The sequence below is a fragment of the Protopterus annectens genome, chromosome 2.part0 (assembly GCF_019279795.1).
Source record: "Protopterus annectens isolate FY-2018-M chromosome 2.part0, PAN1.0, whole genome shotgun sequence".
Lineage (NCBI taxonomy): Eukaryota > Metazoa > Chordata > Ceratodontiformes > Protopteridae > Protopterus > Protopterus annectens.
In genome coordinates this window covers 233,329,704-233,353,261 of record NC_056728.1, presented here as the reverse complement: position 1 = coordinate 233,353,261, position 23,558 = coordinate 233,329,704, and the positions used below count along the sequence as shown (strand labels likewise).

At 37.2% G+C, this 23,558-nt stretch overlaps 1 protein-coding gene across 1 annotated transcript in view; it reads right to left on the bottom strand.

Moving 5' to 3' along the window:
* VPS16 (VPS16 core subunit of CORVET and HOPS complexes) overlaps positions 1-23,558 on the bottom strand; it is a 1,917,946-nt gene that overhangs the window by 227,218 nt on the left and 1,667,170 nt on the right. Inside the window, exon 18 of the mRNA XM_044060689.1 lies at positions 5,075-5,172. Coding sequence (XP_043916624.1) covers positions 5,075-5,172 — 98 coding nt within the window. The remainder of the gene's footprint in view (positions 1-5,074; positions 5,173-23,558) is intronic.

The window sequence follows — 23,558 nt, the reverse complement described above, 5'->3', positions numbered from 1 at the left end:
TTTCAAAGTTACTTCACAGAAAGGTCCAGTTCCTATCTGTATTTATGTTCTAATGTCAGACAAACTGAATCCTAAACTAAGGGCATAACAACATTGTCTAAAACACAGTACCTGTTTATTTGCTGTTCATAAAAAACACTAAAGAACAACATTGGTCTACTTCCAACTAGAGTTTAATGAAGCGCTTTTCTTCTTGCTCAATTGCAAGACTTCTTCAGAAGATCTGATCTGAAGAAGTCTTGCAAATGAGCAAGATGAAAAACGCTTCATTAAACTCTAGTTGGAAGTAGACCAAGTGTTGTTCATTAGTGGTTTTTGTTCATTTAGTTGCTTAGTTTCGCTAGTTTGTATTTGCTGTTCATACTTGGTTTTTACTTGCACAACAAACCTTTTCCTCCAGTTCTCAACAGCTCCAGTCCGTCTCCTCTGAACATCCTTTTCTTTCTGCAGTCTTTCATTGGAACCTGCTACTGCTGCTGTTGCACAAGTCTTTACTCTAAAACACTGCTGTCAGTCTCTTTCTGTTCCATCTACCTGAAGCCCAGCACAGAGCATGCCCTTAAATTCAGTTACTCCACTGGCGAGACTTACCCTCTCTGTATCTACACCATCTCTACAGCATTCTTCAGTCATTCTGTCATCTTCATAATGAGATGGAATTGTTTAAATAAATGGAAGAACAACATCCGATAATCTGATCAAGATATTTATGGCCTTGGATGATGCAGCAAAAAGACAAAATAAGAGTGCCTTAATTAGCTTTCATGATGAAAAGGCATCTGATAGGGTTGACTGTCTAACTGAATTCAGGTCCTTAAAGGTGATGAATTTCACAGAGGAATTTATCAAAATGTGAAGTTCCTTATAAGAACAGACAGCAGCTCAGGTTAAAATGAGATTGCTTCTGCTGTGTTCCTTTTTTTCTTTGGGCAACTAATCAAATGCTGGCGTATGTTTTAGGTAGACGCCACCATACATTAACACTTGAGGTGCACAATCCTATCACATATTTGCCCAATCCAGAAAAAGACAGCATCAATAATTAGGGAATGGGCAAATTTGGGGAATTTATTGAAATACTAAATCAATAACTCAAAGACAACAGCTATTACTCCCAAAGATATGCTGCTGAAAGAATGCCCTTTACTGGACAGTTCAGATCAGTTTATTTATCTGGGTTCAGGCTTAGGTAATTATTTGGAGGCTAGTTTACAGTTAGTATTCAACATAATTACATCCTAAGAAAACAGATATGAAGCTTTAGAAGAAAATATTAAATCTGTTTGGTTATAAAAAAGTCTCTGTATAAGGTTTTGATGAAGTACATTGGTGGCAATAGCTCAAATATTCATAAAATATTTAATGAAGTTCTGATTTCTGATCTAAAGAACTACAAAACATATTTGTTAAAATGTTTACTGAGCTATCTAGATATTACCGAGATATGGAGGTTGACCAAGAAATTAATGTTTTAGATAACTGTCTAATTTTAATTAATAAGGAGCTTTCTGAGGCATTAAGTACTATCAAGCATCATACAGCGTCAGGACCAGATGGCTTAAAAGGATAAAGAATTCTATAACTCCTTGCCTTAAATTTTTATTTTAGAAATCATCAAGTACTAGTTTTGTACCATTAATTTGGAAGGAAGCTGATATCATACCAATACCAAAGCAGGGAAAGTTAATATCACCTGCAATTTATTATCCTATTAGCCTTATTTGCATTTTGGGAAAATGTTTTCAGTGGGTATTGTGTTACAAGATGGCTGAAAGGCTGGGATTAGATCTTGATACATATCAAAATGGCTTTACTTCAGGATGCTGCTGCTTATTTAATAAGGTAAAATTTTGCCAGTCAATATGGGAAGAGACAGATCAGGGGTTGCCAGTTGATGTGGTATACCTTGATCTACCTAAAACATTTGACTCAGCAACACACAGGGGGTTATGACAGCAATGGACAAATTTAATGTTAATGGATGCATTATTAGACGGACAGGAAACTAGTTAAACGGGGAAAGTTGTAGGGCTTGGAAAACACATTATTTTTCAAATGGGGATCCTCTTATTGTTGGTGAGCCCCAAGGGTCAAGTGCTTGTTCTGAAGTTGTTTGAAATCTTTGTGTGTGGTTTTCATCTACAAGCTAGAGCTTGGGTAAGCATGTTTACAGAAAACAGGGGCTACTGTCACTAATATGAGGGAACAAGAAATGCTGTAGAGATAACTGGAAAAAACAGAGGTATAATCAAAGCTAAATAATATGAATTTTAATGTCAAGAAATCTAAGTTTCTCCACTTTGGAATTTTATTTTATCCGTTTGCACTAACTGGTAGCCTGATTCCTACAGATAATATAGCTAAGAATCTGGAAAATACTGTTAACAGACACTTACATTTTGGTGAAAACTTGTCAGTTATAAGAAACAGTTGTTCAGTTTTTAAGGATATCATTCACAGTATTTTAAGTAGGGATGCTCTTTATATCTTTTAAATAAGATATATGCATTTGTTTGGTTTACACTTTTTCACTTGAGTTTTAAAAAATAAAGTTCAAAAAACAGGAAAACCTCACCAAAGGCAGCCGCTTAAACAACTAATGACAAAAAGTCCAAAAAAGCAGTTGTCACCAGTTTGAGAAAGAATTTATTCGTCTCTGATGTAAAACCAACAGATAAAAACAACAGTTAAAACAGCAAATAAGATGCTGTTTTAACTGCTGTTTTATCTGCTGGTTTTACATCAGAGGTGAATAAATACTTACTCAAACTGGTGGCAACTGCTTTTTTTGGACTTTTTGAGTTTTAAAAAAATGTGCTGGAATTACTGATATGCAAAGGCTGTAGGGGTGTGACATTACACAGCTCAGAGGCGACAATGAGCTAAAAGCATCTACAGCTGTTATATGGTACTCAGTTTGATATACATTTGTAATAGTCAAGATTTGCCTTCAGTCTTTGTAGTGCAGATTTTTCTTTTCTCAGTTATGTTGTTCCAATTCCTGGTTAATAAAGTGATTAATTAAATAACCGTGTTAGATGGGAAAGAAGTAAATAAAAAAAATAGAGACATATTATCATGAATAAGGGACATTATTAGAATGACCTACAAAGATTGGTCCAAGCTCTAATGTTCTTCAGTATATTTTCTTCAGACATACTTAGGGGAACAGACAGAACAGATCAATCTTTTTGCAAATAGCACAAAACTACAGAGCAGCAAGGGATTGGTGACAGGAAGAAGTGATCAAAAAGATGGCAAATGTTCAATGTACTATAGAATTCTGCACTTGTCTCAACAATGCTGGTGTTTAGTAGCTGGAGAAGTGAAGTTGAAAGCAGCAGAGCAAGAAAAGATGTTGCCTGTATGAAACAACCATGAATTGACAGTCAGAAGCACAGTGAAAAGATTACAACAGCATCAAATAGAATGTTGGGGCACATCCTTAGAGGGACACACTGCAGAAGTGAAGCAGTAATGGTCTTACTCTTTCAAGCCCTGGTCATGCCACAAGTCCTGCATGCTGTTATGGTGGTCACATTTTGACAGGAACATTTCGACAGTTGGAATGAGTCCAAGAAAAGCCACCAGAAGAGTCTGTGGGTTAGAAAACAAAGAAAGTGCCACCAGAAGTTAGACGACTGCATCTCTTGTCACTAGTGGTCATAAGGGATAGGAAACACATATGGCCATAAAACATCATGATGAGGTAAAGAGGACACATGCAGTGGACTGTAGAGATTAACTACTCCCTCTATTTGTAAAAGTATATTTTCCCTGAAAGAACAGTGGAACCATGAAATGGGCTACCAGTAAGTATGGTAGAGTGACAACCTGTATATTCACACGACCAAGTAACAGTTAGAGAAAGAGTAAAGGGGAAGAGAGATGGAGGGGAATCAGAATGTTATATTCATTTAAAATTCAAATTAGACATGACAAATATCTATTTCTGACAAACAAATGGAAATGCCACTCTAGTTTACTCAGGGATGAGGTTTACCTCTTTAAAGACTTTATATTATTGTACTTTCCATAGTTAAACCCTTTTTTTTCACAAAACTCTACTTCCCTAAATGGTTAGAGCTTGCAACACAAAGCAACACAGTAAACACTTTAAGGTGGCTGATGGTCAAATTACAATGATCAGAAATTAAGGGCAAACTTTATAAAATCTGATCATCAATATCAACAATGCAGTGACTAGCTCTACTGTACTCAGTGTAAATGATGAAGCACTTAATCCAATGCATAGTACAAGAACAGAGCTACAGAATGCAAGTGATGGGATACTGGAGCTTAGGGTCAATGTTTAAATAGGTGGAAATACTGTTTTTTTTCTAGGTTCTTTTTCTCCACAGGCCTACTGACAATGAAGCCTTCCGCTACTGAACTTAAGATCATTTACTCCCTCTTGGCGTGACGTCCCTAGAACTATGACTGCGAGAGTAGTCCAGAGGAGCTGTCATTTAGGCAGCCATGGGGAGTGCTTGTGTCCTTTGCCAACATTTATGTGATGAGAGTGTTTATGAAGGCCCTAATCCTACCCCTGGGAGGAGGAACAAGCAATATGTATCACAACAAAACCCCACAATGCCTTCTCCATGCTGATGCATGCTTCCGCACTCTCACAATGAAGGCCGTCACCTAATTGTCACATGGTGAATCAAATCCCTGCCTCTCCCTAGATGAGCATCAGCATTGCCACCCCTCTTCTGTGCAGTAGCATACAGTCACCATCGCCCCACTCTCTAAAAGGATAAGCATGATCATCATCGACTGACAGGTCTGTTAATCGAACTTAGGTCTCCTAGGACATAGTCAAGGTTTTATTCCTCTATGACACTGGAGCTGACAAACAGATGAAAATATTGTCCAAATTAAAAAAGATAATCCTTAAACATATTTGTACAGATTTTATAAAGCATAACTAAACAAAACACATTGGCAACTACAAATAACTGTAAACTTCAGAGCACCATCCCTCATTCTAAAATACAACAAAATAACTATTTAACCAGGCAGGTGTAAATCAATACTAAGCCATATTTAAAGTGCAAATAATTTTTCGTACCTGACGATACAGACTTAGAGCTACAGGATGGTGCCGCAATGTCATAAAGAAGTCTCCTGTGTTCATTTCCTTTTTCAGGTGCATCACCACTTTGTAAACTGGTTTAAAATAAAAATAATGTAGCACTGTAACTAATAAACAATCATTTAACATTTTTTTTCATTGTGTAACACACAGACTACCAGACTGCATATAATTAAAATGGAAAAAAAATCTAGGCTATCCTTCTAATACTGACTTCACCACTCATAATGCAAACACACTAGCACTTGAAACAAACACACCCAAATTACTGTACATCGACTGGAAAGATTTCAGTGAAATATTAAAAAAAAAAAAAAAATCTGCAAAAAATGTTTAAGATGGAATTCTGAATTACACTGTCATATCTGTTTAAAATATTTATTTGTGAGTTTAAAAGACAATCACCATTTCAAAATAATACTGTCTAATCTGATAACTTGTCACTTTTAAGTGGTTGACTTCTGAACTCCACAGTCAGCAAAAGAGGCTCTCATGGGTGACCTGGGTCCATAAACAGTTGTAACTAAACAGGAATAATAAATTAATCGTATTGTCAACTGCACAAAGTATACCATGACAGCTGCACTCTAGCATTCTGCTCCCTTCTGCCACAATTAATACTTTATCTAAGCTTGCAATAAGTCCTTTCTTGAATCTTACCATACAGTCTTTACTGCCTGTGTTCCCATATACTTTTCTTTACTAGGTAGACGGAGGTTCCATGGGTGAATTTAAAGACCTCTGGTATTTGTGCCTTGTGCTATCAGGCTTCTTGGTTTTTGGAACCTCGCTCACCATAGCTCAGGAACTCCCCATGCTATGTGGTTTTAAAAGGCACTTCAAAACACATTTGTGTGAGCTAACCTTTAACTTTGATGATTTATAGTTTTCAACTGTCCATTTAGTTGTGTCTGCTTCATAAGGTTTACACATTTGTCCCAGCTGAGCACTTATTCTGGGTTTCTCTTACTTTTTCATATTTTAACCAGTGTGTGCAAAAATTTCATTCAGATATTTACTTTCATGTTCTTATTTACATGTATTTTTGGAATTCTGTGGTGGTGGTGATGCTTGGTCAACAAGCACTTAAAAAAACTTGAATTTAAATAGGAATATCCATTAAAAACAACCTGATCCAGAGGTGTAGTCGGATCAACGAGCAGCTTGTGCTGGTTCAATGAATGAGTGACCCACCACATCAACTTAAGTGAAGGGGAAAAAAATGTGCCTGTGATCAGACAGGAGTCCTGACTCCTCTTGGTGCCCCACCTTCCTTCATCTAATTTATAACTTTATCTAACAAAATAAATAAATATAAGTAGCATGCACAGAGTGCTACAGTTCTCAAATTTTATTTTTCAACTGTAGCAAATTGCTTGGTACAGTTTATACGCTACATGGAGTGCTACAGCACTCAGGTTTTACTTACAAAAAATGCTTTGAACTGTAGCAAACTGTTTTTTGTAATACAGCAAGCATCTACTACAGTTTAGACTACGGCTGGGATAAAAAATGCTCAGGTCTGACCACAAATACAATACCGGCATTTAAAAGCTGGTATGCATTAAAAAGAGATCGGGATCATCCAATTGTGCTCCATCAATAGTTTGCACTTGGGGTAGTTGCTCATCTTGACCTAACGTAGCTATGCTACTGACCTGATCAAAAGAACACCAGAACCATTTGCAGACTGCTGGAAAAACTGAGAGCTATCCAGCAGACACCATTGGCTCATGTCTTGAGTAATAATTTATCTGGATAAAATTAACTGCATCCATCATTTCCCTTGTTAGAATACTGGGAAAAAAATAAATGCATTCTTTCTATATCAGTTGGTCTATGAGATAATTAGATTCATCCTCTCTTCCATTCTGATTCAGCACAATTTTCTGTGAACCTCCTAAACTCCCTGACACAGGGACACACACTCCCTATGCTAGCATATACCATGACATCATATTCTGCAAAAAAAGACCCTGAGAATGTCAGTTCATCCTGCCTACTTAGTAAGCAAACTTTTCATACATCAGGGGAAAAAAACATTTAGCACCTACACTTTTAACAGGTAACTTACAATGTGCAGATGTGGTATTAAGACAACAAATGCAATTATTTTCCGTGTGGAAATGGAAAGGCTGAGTGAAGGCTGCAAATGTCTCAGAAAAACATAAAAAAGCTGCATTACGCTGAGTTAGTGTGATTATATTTTCATAAAAGACTGCATTAAACATTTCCAGTAAATCTTGCAGCAAGTAAAATGTGAACAATACTAAATATATAAATTTCCTTTCAGTGAAACTATAACAGTGCACTTAAAGAATGAAACTGCCTTCTCAAATGTGCATGTTATCTGCAGGACTTAAAACTCCTTGAATTTCCCCAAAAATAATATGCTGATAAATACATCAAAAACAAAGCATATGAGATTTGGGAGACATAAATTGAAAGGTGAATATTTAATACAGCACACAGCAATTGAAACTGTAGACTCATTTAAGGACCTCGGTATATGGGTAGATTCACCTATGAGTTTTTCTAATCATATCAACCAATCTTCTTTTTATACAACCTATAGTTCTATAACTGTTAATGACAAGTTATAGAACTATAGGTTGTATAAAAAGAAAACTGTGCATGTGTGTTTGCGTGTTCATGTATGACCCTATGTGCAAAAATAATGTTAATAATCCTGGATAAGTTTTCCATTACTGTTGACAGGGCAGCACTGGTCTGGAAACAAGGTGGATAAGATCCTGGGAAGCCAGTGATTACACCTGTATTCTGTAGCTGATAGGAATAAAGCTTATTTGGATGTGGCAAGTGTTGGCTACCTATCACATAGCGTCCGGTGCGAGCCGTAAGGATTTTCAGTTTGTAACCATATATATATATATATATATATATATATATATACACTGCTGGCAGCAAGTAAAAATATATGCCCACTGGTCATATTTTAATTGGTTTGCAAAGACGTGGATATTTTGAACTGAACCTGTACAGCTGCTTCAATTTTGTTAGCAAAAAAAGTTCATGCACTCTTGAAGCCACTGAGCAAATATATATCAGTATATCTTGCAAAAAGTTTATCTTATTTTTCTTTTCAAAATAATAGTTATGAAACAGTCAAAAATGAGCTGTGTCAAGTACAAATAAATGTCAATGTCACAACTAATAAAAGACTCAGAGGATTCTAAACCTGTCAAAGATGACATCACAGACCCAACTGGGTGCAGCTACAATTCAGCTCAATGAACAAAGAGCTTGGTAGTGGCCGATTGCACAGCATGCAGCAAAGCAACTCAGTCTGTGACCAGATGACCTAAATGCAGCCTGAACTGAGAAAAATGCAAATGGAGCTGTAAATGAGATGCCTTGAAGCAGGTAACATAATGAAATAAAGACCCCCCCACATAAAAGAGAGATAATTACTCATGTCCACACACGTAAGATTAGTGTGAGGTGGAGGACCAGCCCTAGGTGCTAAGATCAGTATTAAATAATTTCCTCAGTATGAAGGGGGGGGGGGTACTTTGAATACATGTTCAAATGGCCAAATAAAGCTATCAGTCAACAAGCTAACTCTGGTGGTAGGTGAAGTTTCTAACTCCTCTGTTTTTGGGTATAGCTGTGCTTTGTTTAAATAAAAATGCATGATTATTACACAGACTACAAAGATCAACATTTTAACTTATCCAAAAGCTTAAAGTAAAAGTTTAGTAAAACACAGGAGAAAGACAAAGGGCAGCACTTGTGATTTCATGACAGAAATAAGCACTTTAAAAAGGTGGGCAAGTGGATGTCAGGTTACTACTTTTGAAATGCTCAGGTGCATTATGACAAGGGAATAAAGCACTCAGTACTGAGGACACAAGAATATGATTAGCATACAAAGTGCAACACTACTCAGGAAGTGGACAAAATGGAAAACCTTCCTTTGGCCTGAAGTCAAAGTCAAATACAAAGTAAACTTTACTGTCATTTAGCCTACACAGAGGCAGTCTAAATGAAACTGCATGCATCAGGCTCAAATAGAGAATAACGCATACAATGCACATATATTCATCATTTCACATTAAACAGGTTATTCTACTACATATTGCCACAGTTTACTTTATCTATAATTTTCAGCAGCTGAATGATTTCTTATTGTACAAGTTCCTACTGCACTGTGTGATTCTCACATGAATAAGAGGCTCTAATTAGTATAATATTGCACATTCATTGCCATCTACGTTCAGAATCCGAACTCTCTCTCTCATTTATTTGCACCAAAAGAGTTGGTTATTCCATATCTTGTCAGTGTCTGACTTCCCTGAGATTACTGCCAGACTTCAAAAGTCTCACTGCTTGAGGGAAGAAGCAGTTTCTGAACCTGGATGTTTTACAGTGCATGCTGTAGTATTTTCTGCTGGACGACAAGCATGTGAACAGTTTAGAAGCAGACTGTGTAGGATCCTTGACTATTTCTGCAGCTCTGCTGTGACATTGTGCTGTGTATAACTATTGTAGTGCTAGAGGTTTGGAGCCTGTTATTTTCTCTGCCACTCTCACTATTCTTTGTAGGGGTTTTTGGTCTGCAACTGAGCAGCTCCGATACCGCACTGAAAAGTTACACATAGGACACTTTCTACTGTACCCCTATAGAAAGCGGAGAGGACAGAGGGTGGTAGACTCACTTTCCTAAGTCTCCACAGGAAATGCAGATGTTGATGAGTCTTCTTTACTATATGACTAATGTTTATTGACCAAGATAGATCCTCTGCAATGTGAACCCTCAGAAATTTTGTGCTCTTTACTCTTTCCACCATCTCGTCAATAATCACAAGAGGAGAATGAGCTGGTTGTGTTTTCCTGAAGTCCATTATGATCTCCTTTGTTTTGATGACATTAAGTTCGAGGCTGTACTTGGCACACCACTCAATCAGTGTGCTCACTTCCTCCCTATAGTCTTTTTCATCTCCTTTAATGATGAGGCCCATGACTGTAGTGTTATCTGCAAACTTGATGTGGTTGGTGTTGAATCGAGCTTTATAGTCATGGGTTAGTACAGTAAACAGCAGTGGACTCAACACAGAGTCTTGAGGTACTCCTGTGCTGATTGTGATGCTTTTCGAAAAGTTACTGCCCACACATACCCTCTGAGGTCTTCAAGACAAGAAGTCCAGGATCCAGTTGCACATACGGTCGTTGATACCTAGATGAACAAGTTTTTCGATTAGGTGTTGTGGGATGATGGTACTGAATGCTGAACTGAAGTCAATAAACAGCATTCTAACATAGCTGTCCTTGTTGTCAAGGTGTGCCAATGAGAAATGCAGTGCAACCGAAATGGCATCCACTATGGAGCGATTGGCACAATATGCAAACTGGAGTGGATCTAGTGCTGCTGGAAGGCTTGCTGTCTGATGTTTTTTGACTAACCTTTTGAAGCTTTTCATAAGAGTGAATGTGAGGGCTACTAGTCTGTAGTCACTGAGACTTACGGGAGATGATTTCTTCAGCAATGGAATAATATTTGTGTTTTTGAAGCATTTGGGTACCTTCACTTGACTGAGGGAGATGTTAAATATATCCATGCATACACTGTTTAGTTGCTCAGCACAGTCTTTAAACACATTTCTCATGATGTTGTCCAGTCCTGCAGCCTTTCTAGACTTCACCTACTATAGGGCCCTCTTCACCTCTACTGAGTTTAGGTTGAGCACTTTGTCTCCTGGGTCTGTAGCGAGTTTAAATGCTTTGGAGCTGTTCCTCTCCTTGAATTTGTAGAAAAAGGTGTTCAGCCTTTCCAGGAAGTTTGTATTGTCTTTGCATGGGGCTGACAGGGGGTTGTATTCAGTTATGGCTTTTATGCCCTGCCACATACACCTGGGGTCTCTCATGTCAGTGAAGTGGTTCTGGACTTTCCTTCATATGCCTTTTTTGCTTCCTTTATCCCTCTCTTCATGTTTGCCCTTGGCACACTGAGAGCTTCCTTGTCTTTTGATTTGAATGCCACATTACGTTCCTTCAGAAGCTCATATACTTTTCTGTTGAGTCAAGATTTTTGGTTGGCTCTTATGATGATGTTTCTGTAGATAGTCATGTCATCTATGCATATATTTATATATATATATATATATATATATATATATATATATATTTGCCATCACAATTTCTGTGTACTCAGACAAGTTAACGTGTAGATCAGCTGTTGCAGCCTCTTTGATTATGCTCCAGTCTGTATTGTCAAAGCAATTGGAGAGCTGTGATTGCTCCATTTGGCCATACCCTGATTTGCTTCACAGCTAGTTTTTCCCTGATTTGTGCAGGTTTGGATTCTGGCATTAGCATGATGGTGTGGTGGTCTGAGCTGCCCAAGTATGGCTATTGCACTGTTTTATATGCCATCTTTATACTGGTGTATACCTTGTCCAAGGTGCTGCTACCCCTTGTTGCAAATCTCACATGCTGGTACTAGTTGGGTAATACTGACCTCAGATCTGCCTGGTTGAAATCCCCTGCAATAACATATGCATAATCTGGGTTGTTATTCTGTAGATCACATAGTGAGTTATACAGTGTAACTAGTGCCTCTTTAATGTTTGCACTCAGTGGGATACACACCACTGAACTCTCTAGGCAGATAAAAATGTCTACATCTGACTGTTAAGAACTCTATGTTTTTAGAGTAATGGCTACCGGCAGTTTCACAATTTATGCACCAGCTCTTGTTAACATACATGCAGAAACCACCTCCTCTAGATCTCCCACGGAGTGCTTGATCTCTGCACGAAAAAGAGTGAGCCCTTCCAGCTAAACTGCACTGTCATTAATGTTACTATACAGTCAGGTTTCTGTAAACATAAGAACACAAGTATTTGTCACCTTGCTTTGTGATGTAATTTCCAGCCTTATGTAGTGCATCTTATTATCCACAGAGCGCACATTTGCTAGAAGTAACGATGGTAATGCAGGCCTGAAAGGATTTGCCTTCTGTCTGGCATAGATTCTAGCCCTTGATCGTTCACATATTTTCCTCTTGATCTTTTTTTTCCAGTGTGTTGTGGCAGCTCTTTTACCTGTTTGAGGCACTTTGAGCCATGTTGTGTCACACCAACTTCATTCAGGATAGAATTTATTGTAGGCCTCATAGACTATGCAGACAGCAGGTCGTCCATCCAGCTGCATGGCAAGTAGGGTTGCCACCCCTCCGTTTTTTTTCCGGACTATCCGAAAATCAAACTGATTCTCCGGTAGTCCGGAAAACACCATACAAACTCCGGTATTCTGTTTCAAAAAGGAAACAGACTATCGGAGTTTGTAAATCAGCTGATTTACTATGCTTTTTTGTAAATCAGCCGAAAGCAGGCAGCAGGAATGGAAAAAGAGGGCGTTCCTCACCAAGTTATGTCATTGTGACATCACAAAATGGGCAGAATGTGGGTGGGCGGGGTTACTGATGATGCGAGGGGTGTGGCTTTACTCCGGTTTTGGCCATGATGAAAGGTGGCAACCTTAACGGCAAGCTTAGTTGCGTGACTTCCTGTAAGTAACTGTTATCTTCATTTATAGCCTCAAAAAACTGCTTTTTACATTCTTTTTAAATTGAAAAGAAGACAAATACTGCACATTTCTTTGTCAAGCCAACACACACGCAGCCTCAGAGGGTGCTACCATTTTTTTTTTTTTTTTTTTTGCCTGAAAGGCAAAGATACACAAAAAATGGCTTTACACTGCACTAACACAGACATAAAGAAACACATGGGGGCAGTCTAAATCTTCACAACATGTTCCACACTGGTTCTAATACATGAAAAGGCCTTTGAGTTAAATGTTTTCAGTGTAGCTAAGTGAGGTATGCACAGTCTAAATGTTCACAGAGTCAGGGTGGAGAACTGAGGTCATGAGAAAGTTAACAGATGCAGCATTACTATAGCTGCCCCAGACAATCACAACCTTCAGTACCTTTATCCTGGCAGAAGTTAAAGAAACTATTGCCAAAAGATGACCCATCAGACGCAACTAATTTTTAAAAATATCTATTAATCATGACAGTTCTAAAAAGTTGCATAGCTATGTATACAGCAAAAGAAAAGAAAACAAACCATAATTACAGTTCCTTTGTTATTTTCATGCAGTATATATGTAGATTTTCTTTTTAACAATGTTCATTCACCCCAGCATTACATAAATTGCCCAGTTCCTGCCTCTGCTTAAATTTTACTCCTCATCCTAAACACTATTCTGCATGTATTGTTCTCACAATTTCCATTTATTTCAATGTCATTTGCTCATTCACTTTTCTACAGATCTCACCTTCAACTCTCATCTCCTTTACAAAATTCAGTACTTCAGATACAGCTGGCCTAAATTTAAGAGAACCATTTCCTTGGTTACAACTATTTGTTCCCGTAACATTTCTGACAAAGTACTCTATAGGGAAAGGGAATTTAAAAAATCTGCCAACTTGTTACCCCCCCCCCCAAAAAAAACATGTACCCGACTATTAATCCCTTTCCCATCACACCTCCAGTATTTGCCATCTACCTGAGAAAAATTCTCTGAAGTCTGCCTGGGGTATAAAAATCCCTATGCAAACACTTCCAAACAAAAATACTAAACCTTCCGGACTCTGCTGCATACCTGGGAGCCATACAAATGTACTCTCATTGTTGCTTTGTATGATGCCTTTCTATTGCCTCTTCCAAACCTTTTGTGACCTCCTCTGACTGACACTTACAGTTATCAAGCAACTGTTTGTGTGCTCTACAAATTAACCATTTTTAGCATCAACTTCTGTTCTAGACTAAACTAAAACTCTCAGCGAGAATTCCCAGAGAATAAAGCTCCTCACAGTATGTATAAATCCAAAAGCAAACAAAACAGAGGGTAATTGTTTTAGATATTAGGTTTTCACTTTCCCAAAGTTTTAATTACTTTCCTTTGGCTATTTTGTTGATTCACATCTAGTTCATTTTTCTTTAGTTCTTTATAAGTGCCACTTAATCACATAGTTTTCAGGAGGTCTATCTGTTAGTGTTGTGACTTTCAGATACACTATATTATAACATCGAAGTTACAGAACATTGAATACAATATGGTCGATACTATATAGTCGAAGTTCCGTAACTTCGAAAATGAAAAAAAAAAAATCAAAACTATAAATTTTTACCCTAACGGGTTTAAGCAGGGGGGCAAGCCTCCTGCACCCCCCACTACTTAAATATACCAACTCCGAGACCGCACTACACTGCAGTAAACAGAAAACTCCCCTTACGAAGATTTCCGTTTACACGCTCAAGATTCTGAGCGTTCGATATTCTCGTGCTGACAATGTCCGATACGACATTGTCGGCTTTCGAGAATATAATATAGACCCCCTCCAATGTATTTTATAGCACTGAAGAGTTTGTGGTTGTTACCAAGTGTTCAGCTATTTATGAATGGATGTATTTTTATCATGTTCTGTGCTGCAACCTACTGGACATTTTTGTCACCACGTCCAACTTTCTCCTTTGCACATATATTTAATTCAAGCACTAGCTGCTCAGTCATACGGGTTACTTTAGCTCGATTGTTTTTAGAAGACGTATGTTTTAAGGAGCTTTGCAATTTTCCAAAATATACAGCAAGCTGGGCTTTGTTAGGTACATAAATACCACATATTATTGCTTTACATGTTCTAAAAGCATGTTATTTTATCTTCTTTTTCTGCTAATATGATGTGAAGTTTTTTTGAAGTCAATAGAAGGCAACGGATTTCTTGAGTATATTTTCATTTCAGTATACCCGACCACACAACACTTATACGCATGTTAGCTATGGAGTGAGATTTAGATTGTGCTTTACGTGAGCTGACTGGCTAGTTAATTTCTATGAATGTTTTATGTTATACTGCATTAATTAAGTGTTAGTATTTAAATGCTGATTAATCAATTTGTGGTATTTAAGTCTGATGAAGTGTCTTTGCTAGGATGTGAAAACACTTACTTTTTTCATTAAATGGGGTTTATATTTAGAGCCCCAGCCGTGTTTGTTTCCTCTCTGTTTTTGTTTGCTTTTCAAACTAAATTTCTACCCGAACCAGTCTTTCATTTGGGCACTCTGCTAGTCATTTCTTATTGCCTCTACTCAAACAATCCCTGGCAGGGAAGGCAGTCTCTTAACCTGCACTCCAAATGTCTTTCCCTCTCTAGTTATTTGCTCCCAAATCTTGGGTCCTTTGTTAATTTCCTGCAGGAAAGTCTAGCCCCATCATGCCTATCTTCTATACCTCTACTTGCAGCTGTAGTCACCTCTCTGGTAAAATATCCTTTCAAAATTCCCGTGTTATCTTAGTATACGTTATGGATCTCCATCAATACAATATTCTATCCACATGGTTGTTGTTATTCTCCTAAAGGACCTGCATCTAAAATTCCACTTGTCACTTGTCTCATATATTCAACAGCAGACGAAGAAGTAGTGCAGGGGTTCAAGATATTTATTGTATATAAACACATCAGAATTGGCAACTGGAATATGCATTTAAGCTGACTCATTACTTCAAACACACTCCCATGTGCATCTCCATTTATCCCTGCATTCACTCTGGCTGACTATACAAAGATGGCACTGATCTCGCACATGTTCAGACTTACATATGCATGTGCTATCTAGCTACAGTGGCTGACAAGGTACAAGCTTCTGAATGATCTACATCCTCCCTCATTAATTTGTTTGACATGCAAGAAAGAACAAACATTATACATGCCAGGTATTCCATTAACATCAATAACAATTAGAACTCAAGTCCAAGTTGCTGTGTATTTTGAAATAGGCCTCAAGATTCTACCCAATCTGGTTACATAAAAGGACTGAATTTAGCAACTGGGACAGTCTCTGGGGATTCTTTCTCATTTAAAACTTCAGAGGATACATCAGGAACACTGGAAGAAAGTACACTGTCCTCTGGAATTTGAACAAGTGTAGGATCACTCTGAGAAATACAGTCTTTGGCACAAGCAATCTGCTGTGTCACTAGTTCAGAGACTGGAAGTATATATGTCTTCAATTATGTCTGAAATCCATTCCATCACATTGTACAATACAAGATCTTGGTTCTTGGCAAAGATTTTTGATAATACCCACTCGTTCATATTTTCAGATGTTTACATTCTCGCAGTTTCTCTTTGTCTTAATGGTCTAAGAGGTTTGCTAGATTTATCGCAGTACAACTTTTGTGACTGGCATTTTTTTTTTAAAGTTGAGCCTTGACCATTCTGTTGTTCATCACAGTCTGTCTGGACATTAATCTTGGAGCAGGTGAACCAAGCAAATTACCTCATGGAATGTTTCTGAATCTGAGTAGGTTAAGAAAAACACCTGTACCATCTCTCTTGGAATTCTCCAACTGTTTTGCACTTTCAACTACACGCACAGCTAATCCAATGGACTGTAGATACTCAGGACTACTAGTAACATGGAAAAGTCCCAAGACTCAGCAAATTTCTTGCACTGCTGACTTGTAAACTGTGCACCATTGTTAGAAACAACTTTGTGCGGACTATCATGGACAGAAAAATGTCTCTTCAATTTTTTAATGTCAGTACTGGACGTTAAGTTAGGAAGAAGGTCAATGTCAAACCAATTTGAATAATAGTATACTAACACAAGGTAATGCTGACCATTCCATTCAAAAATAGCAGTAGCAACTGTCGACCATGGTAATTCAGGAATCTGGTTTAGCTGAAGTGGTTCTTTTTGTTGGTGCAGTTTGGTACTATTGCAAATAGAGTTTCCTTCTCTACATCTTTTGACATAGAAGGCCAAAATGCTAAGCCTCTTGCTCTTCTTTTGGTGGAATCAGTTCCTGGGTGACCATGATGCAAAATGTTGATATATTCCTGTTGTAATGCTTGAGGAATTACCACTTTTGGACCTTTCATGATGATTCTGTCTTCCATCATGAGCTCTTCTCGGTAAAGAAAATCATGCTGGGCATCTAGTGGTAGACTGGTTTGTTTAGCTGGCCATCCTTGACTGATAACATATTTCATCTTCTGTAGAATAGGGTCTAAAGCTGTGTGATTTCTGAGATCATCAAGAAGTGATGAGGAAAAATTTCTGACTTCCATGACTTCAATATCTGCTTTCTCATTGTCATGCTGTTCTGTTGTTTGTCTGGGTGCTCTTGACAAAGCATCTACAAGGTAGAGATATATGCCTTTTGTATAGACTATATTGAAACTGTACTTTTACTTTTTAACATCATGCATTGCAGTCACGCAGTGGCTATGTACTGGCTTTATTAAAACTGTCATTAGAGGTTGATGATCAGTCTCTCTTAAAACAGGTTTACCATAAATATAATCATTGAATTTCAAACAATAGTGCCAAAAGCTCTTCTATTTTCATGTACTGCATTTCAGTTTGGGTTAAAGTTCTGGATGCATAGGCTATGGGAATACCTTCTTAAAGACATGCTGCACCAAGACCATATTTATAAGTATCACATGAAAGAGTTATTGGTTTATGAACATCATAATATCTCAGTGTGGGTAGACTGGCAATTTTGTGTTTCAGAGTATCAAATTATGTTTGGTGTTGTTCCAACAAAGACCAGGTTACATTTTTGCATGTCAACTTATATAAGGATGCTGAAAGCTCACTTAAGTCTGGAATGGACTTTCCTAAATAGTTGACCATACCAAGAAAATGTAAATAGGTGAAATTTTCAGGAAATGACATCTCAAGAATTGCTGCTTGCTTAGATGGATTTTGTTGCAAGTCAGAACTTGTGAACAAATGACTCACATAAGTAACTTCTCTCAGCTTGAACTTAAATTTCTGAGGATTCAGTTTAAGATTGACCTCATGCACAGTCTAGAACATTCTTTAGGTTTCTGTCATGTTCGTCTTCACCACTGCCCCCTACAATAATGTTGTCTACCATGATAGCACATGGATAACTTGAAAAAATTAGCTCCATTGCATGCTGAAAGACTTTAGTAGCAGCATTTATCCTAAATGCCATTCTGAAGAATCTGTATCTTCCAAATGGCGTACTGAAAGTGGTTAACAATGAAGATTTGTGATCCAACGAAATTTGCCAAAATTAACTTTTTGCATCTAAGACTGAAAAAATAGTGGCATATGGTATAAGAGTGACTACTTCTTCAACTGTGCATCGGATGATGAGGACGTTTAGGCACTGAAGTAATCACTCCTAAAATTCACCATTTTGTCCAATTTTTGTTTTTACTTTGCTCTGCACTGGTACTGGAACTATCCTTGCTGGTCTGACAACTGAGCTTACTTCACGGTTTAACCTCATTCAATATGTGACTGGGAGTTTGCCAAGCTCGCTTGAAAAAAATAGCATATTCACAAAAAAATACTCTGTGTGAAACTATCATGGTTGTTCAGACTTAGATGATGGACCTCTTTATTAAATGAAATGAATCCCTTTCTCAAACTGTCTTTGAGGCCTAACAGTAACTGTGCATGCCTTTTGACTGCATAAAACTGCAAGTCATAGCTGTTCCTAGCAGAATGGCATGAAAGAACTACTGCACCATCAGTCTGAATCACGTCACCACCATAAGCAACTAATTTTGCACACATTGCTGAATCAAGTTTCTCACCAGCTCGTACTATGGCAAACATCTTGGACCCAGTATTTACTTTAAGCTACGGTTACCATAATTCTTTGTATGTGAAAGAGGACGAAAGAAATGTGCTGCTACCAGCACATATTATGTCGTCCTCTTAGGTTGAAGAGCAAACTGAAGACCATATTTTTTCATCCTCTTTCTACTCTTAGTTGAAGAGCAAAAAAAAGTCTGTGTTTGGGGATTTTTGATTGGCCTGTATGCCACCGGTATACGAGCCAATCAAAAACGAGCACAGAGGACCCTCTTCTGTTCAATGTGGAACATCAAGCAGTTCCGCATTGAACAGAGCTCCATTTTTTGATTGGCTCGTACATGGGTATATGAGCCAATCAAAAAAAAAAAAAAAAAAAAAAAAAAAAAAGCGGAGAAAAAACTCCGAAATAGGGATGTCTGCTTTTTGAAAAGTCTGCGATTTGTGCGGGTTTTAAAACCCGCACAAATCACAGAATTTTCAAAAACCGCCCGGACAGGAGCCCAAAAAAGAGGACTTGTCTGGACGTATGGTAACCTTACTTTAAGCTCTACTGGTTTCCCATTAATCTGAACAGTACAAAATATTTCACTCTTTGCTGACAGACTACTGGTTGGCAGATAATTTACTGCATTAACTGTTTCATCAATCACAGAGACACCATCAACATGTCGCAGCTCTCTATTTTATTTACTCATTTCTTTGGATGTTCTCTTTTAATAAAAATATGTGCCACTTTTGACTTGCAAAGCCTTTTGAAATTATTCTACTTTTTACATTTGTGACACTGCTGACCAAAAGCTAAGCACTTCCCTCATTTAGGTTCATGATTGCCTCCACAATTATGACAACCAACAATAAGATTACTTGTAGCAGCCCCATTCGGTTTATGGTTACGGTATGACATTGCCCTATTCAGTTTATAGTTGAGTTTTGATGCTGCTATGCCCTTGGGCTTGTATCTCTTTTTTATCTTAGCTTTCTGTTGTACACTATCAACATTCGCACTGGCAGACACAATACGTATGCTTTTCTCATTCGTAAGCATATTTGTGTGCGTTTCTGTCAGCTCATATATTTGACAAATCACTATGGTTTTGCTCAACGTTAAATCACTGTCTCTAAGCAAAATCTCACTGCCTCATTATTAACCCCACATACACGCCTGTATTTTATCAACTCAACTCTTAAATCACTAAATCTGCAAGTTTTAGCTTTACTTCTTAAGTCAGTAATATGTGCTGCTCTAGATTCACCAGACTTTTGATTTCTTGTGTAAAATATGTGCCTTTCCATTGTAATATTTGTTTGAGGGTTACACATTTCTCTAAATTTATGTTTTAAGCACTGAGGGGCTTCCTGTGTTTCAGCCTGTTGCACAAAATAGTGGTTTTCCCCATCCCCTGCATACATAGCAGGAGCATACACAAATGAATGTTCCCTCTTAAAGGCTTCCGAGCCTGCTAAATTAAGAAGTATGAAGGCTTTTGTACATGCGTCTTTATCAGAAAATGCAGCCTGTATGAAAATATCATATTCGTGCTCACTCTCCAACTCTCAGCAATATTGTTATCAAACACCAGTGGTCCAGAGCAAAATCCCTCTGCCATAATAACAAAACTTGTTTCAATATAAGCATAGACCAGGTGCCTATAATTATGCTCAGCTCAAATGCACAACAATCTCTCTGAAAAGGCTACACTTTAAAACTGCAAACACTCTGGATACCTCAAAGAGATTTAGCTAATGCAAAAAAGTAGTACATTGTGAAAAATTGCAGTTGTTTTAGCCTTTTCATACATTTTAACACTTCTGAAATTATTTCAAACACTTTTGTATTTATTTCAAATATTTTTATCAGTATAATCCAATTTCTGACATTTAGTTTATCTCAGTAATTCTTCTGAACGTTTTCAATGCTTCACCTACTGCATGGTGACTGAAAAATCATTTAAAAGTGTACTTTTGAATAACCACTGACCTGTTTGCGAGTTCTCTCTGGTATATTGCTCATCCTTTAGTTTCATGCCTCATGCCTTGTGTGCTGCTTCAACTCGGATCCCATTCTAGCACCATGTCACTTGTCTCGTGTATTCAATAAGAGATGATAATGCAGTGTATGGGTTCAAGATATTTATTATACATAAACACATCAAGATTAAAAACTGGAATATGCATTTAAGTTAACTGACTGACTCATTACTTCATACACACGTACATGTGCATCTCCGGTCATACCTGCATTCACTCTGGCTGACTATATAAAACGGCACTGATCTTGCGTGTGCTCAGACTTATATATGCACATGCTATCTAGCTACAGTGGTTGACTAGGTATAAGCTTCTCAAAGATCAACATCACTCACCCCTTACTCATTGAACTCTCCTCCTGTTTCATCATCACCATCATCATCCCTTTCCACTTTGACATATAACCTTCAGCTTGCATTATGAATATGATCTTTAATTATGTGGCTCTAAAATATCCCTCCAAATCAGGTATATCTAAACCACCTTCTTCTATGGGGAAAATCAACTTAACTCACTTAAATGTTGCCATATTTCCCTCTCAAATAAAACCTTTCAATTCTTTATTAATTGTGATCCACAACTTCTCCAATGGTTGATAAAAAATACACCTTACCCATGTATACATCTAAAGGGATTAGAAACATTTTTGTAGTTTGTATCTTAGTATCCACCATCCACAATTAAGAACTTCTAGATTCTTAGTTTTTCTACTATACTTTTAGTATCTTTCCACAAATCCTTAGCTGCCATAATAGAATTCTTTTTTAACACCTTTATTAAATTATCACTTAAGACATTGGTACACAAGCCTTAACATAAAAGAAAACAAACCATAATAACGTTTCCATTTACATACATTACTACACGTTTTATTTCTTTATAACAATATTTCTTTATAACAACTGTCATTCAGTTCAACATTACATAAATTGCTCAAAATATTGTATTCTCTTAAATCTCACTCTTCCTCAGTCTGAACATTAGTCTGCATGTATTGTTCCCACAAATTCCATTTATTTCTATATAATTTGCTCTCTTTCCTTTCTAAACATCCCACTTCCACTTATTTTATCTATTTTGTAATATTCAAAAATATTTAGCACTTTAAATACAGTTGGTTTAGATGTTGATTTCCATTTTCTAGTATTTTTTGGTATCCAACAGAATCAAAATTAATAATGCCTTACTGTTTGTCTAGGCAATTCAGATCCTCTGTCTCAGTTTAAAAAATGTCTTTCCTTAATAACAGTCATTTGCTCCCCCAATATTTCTAAGAGAGTACTCTGTAGAGAATTTTTAAAATCTGTCAATTCATGAAACTCCAAAAAAAATGTTCCAAGTTAACTCTTTCTTCCCAATCACACCTCCATCATTTACTATCTAATTGAGGAAATACTCTTTGAAGTCTGTTTGGGGTATAAAATGTCTATGAAAACACTTCCAAGCAAAAATCCTAAACCTTCTGGACTTTACTGCATACTTAGGAGTCAGACATATGTCTTCCTATTTTCCCTTGTAGATAAAAGTTTCCGTCTCTATTCCAATATTTTCTAGCTTCCTTTGATTGATTCTTAATACAATATTTTATATGCCCTTCTAACTAGACCTTTTTTAAGATTGGTTTCTGTTCCAGATTCAATTAAAAATTCTAAAGAGTAGGTCTTTCACTTTGAACTTTCCTATCCCTTTTTATTTGCCTATACTCTGATATCACTCCCAGATAAAGAAGGTCATTTCTAACCTGCAGCCTAAACTGCTACTTCTTCTTGGCCTTATCCCTCTCTATTACCCTACTCTTTCTATTTATTTGCTGACATTACTATGGCTCCTTTCTAGTTTTCTTCAGTAAATTCCAGTCCCCCTTGCTTAACATATGTACCCCTATTTACAGATTCAATTAAAAATTCTAAAGAGTAGGTCTTTCACTTTGAACTTTCCTATCCCTTTTTATTTGCCTATACTCTGATATCACTCCCAGATAAAGAAGGTCATTTCTAACCTGCAGCCTAAACTGCTACTTCTTCTTGGCCTCATCCCTCTCTATTACCCTACTCTTTCTATTTATTTGCTGCCATTACTATGGCTCCTTTCTAGTTTTCTTCAGTAAATTCCAGTCCCCCTTGCTTAACATATGTACCCCTATTTACAGTCATCCCTATTGCAAAGATCTCCTTTCTCCAGTCCTGTGTCAGCTTCATTCTTAGAATACTTTCATGATCTTTAATAATATAATATTCTATATGGCTGTTATTGTTCTCCTTATGGATCTGCATCCAAAATCCCAACTTCCTTACTTCTTGAATTTCAGCACCCCCCCCCCCCCGCACACTTAATCATCAACCTCTTCCACTTTGAATAATGACCTGCTTGTATTATTTATGTGAGACTTAAGTGTGCAGCTCAAAAATAGTCCTTCAAATCAAGTAATCTTAAACCAACTTGTTCTATGGGGAAACCAACTTTTCCCACATAACTCTTGCCCCCAGATAAATTGCTTCAACTCTTTAATTACTGTCCACAAAATCTTCTCTGGTTGATAAAACTATGCCTGACCTGTACATAAAACAAAAGGAAGTAAAAACATTTTCACTCCTTTTATCTTTTTAACTATAAACTAGAGCTTCCAGTTTCCCTGTTTTAGTATTATCTTTTGTATAGTCTCTTCCCACATATTATATGCTTCCATAACAGAAGTCTTTTTAGTTGACACTCCTCAATACTTCATCTTATCATACCTCCATAAATATAGGTATTGCTGAGCCAATTAGTGTGTGGACACATAATTTACAGCTATAACCTTTGTTTTAGCTTCATTAAT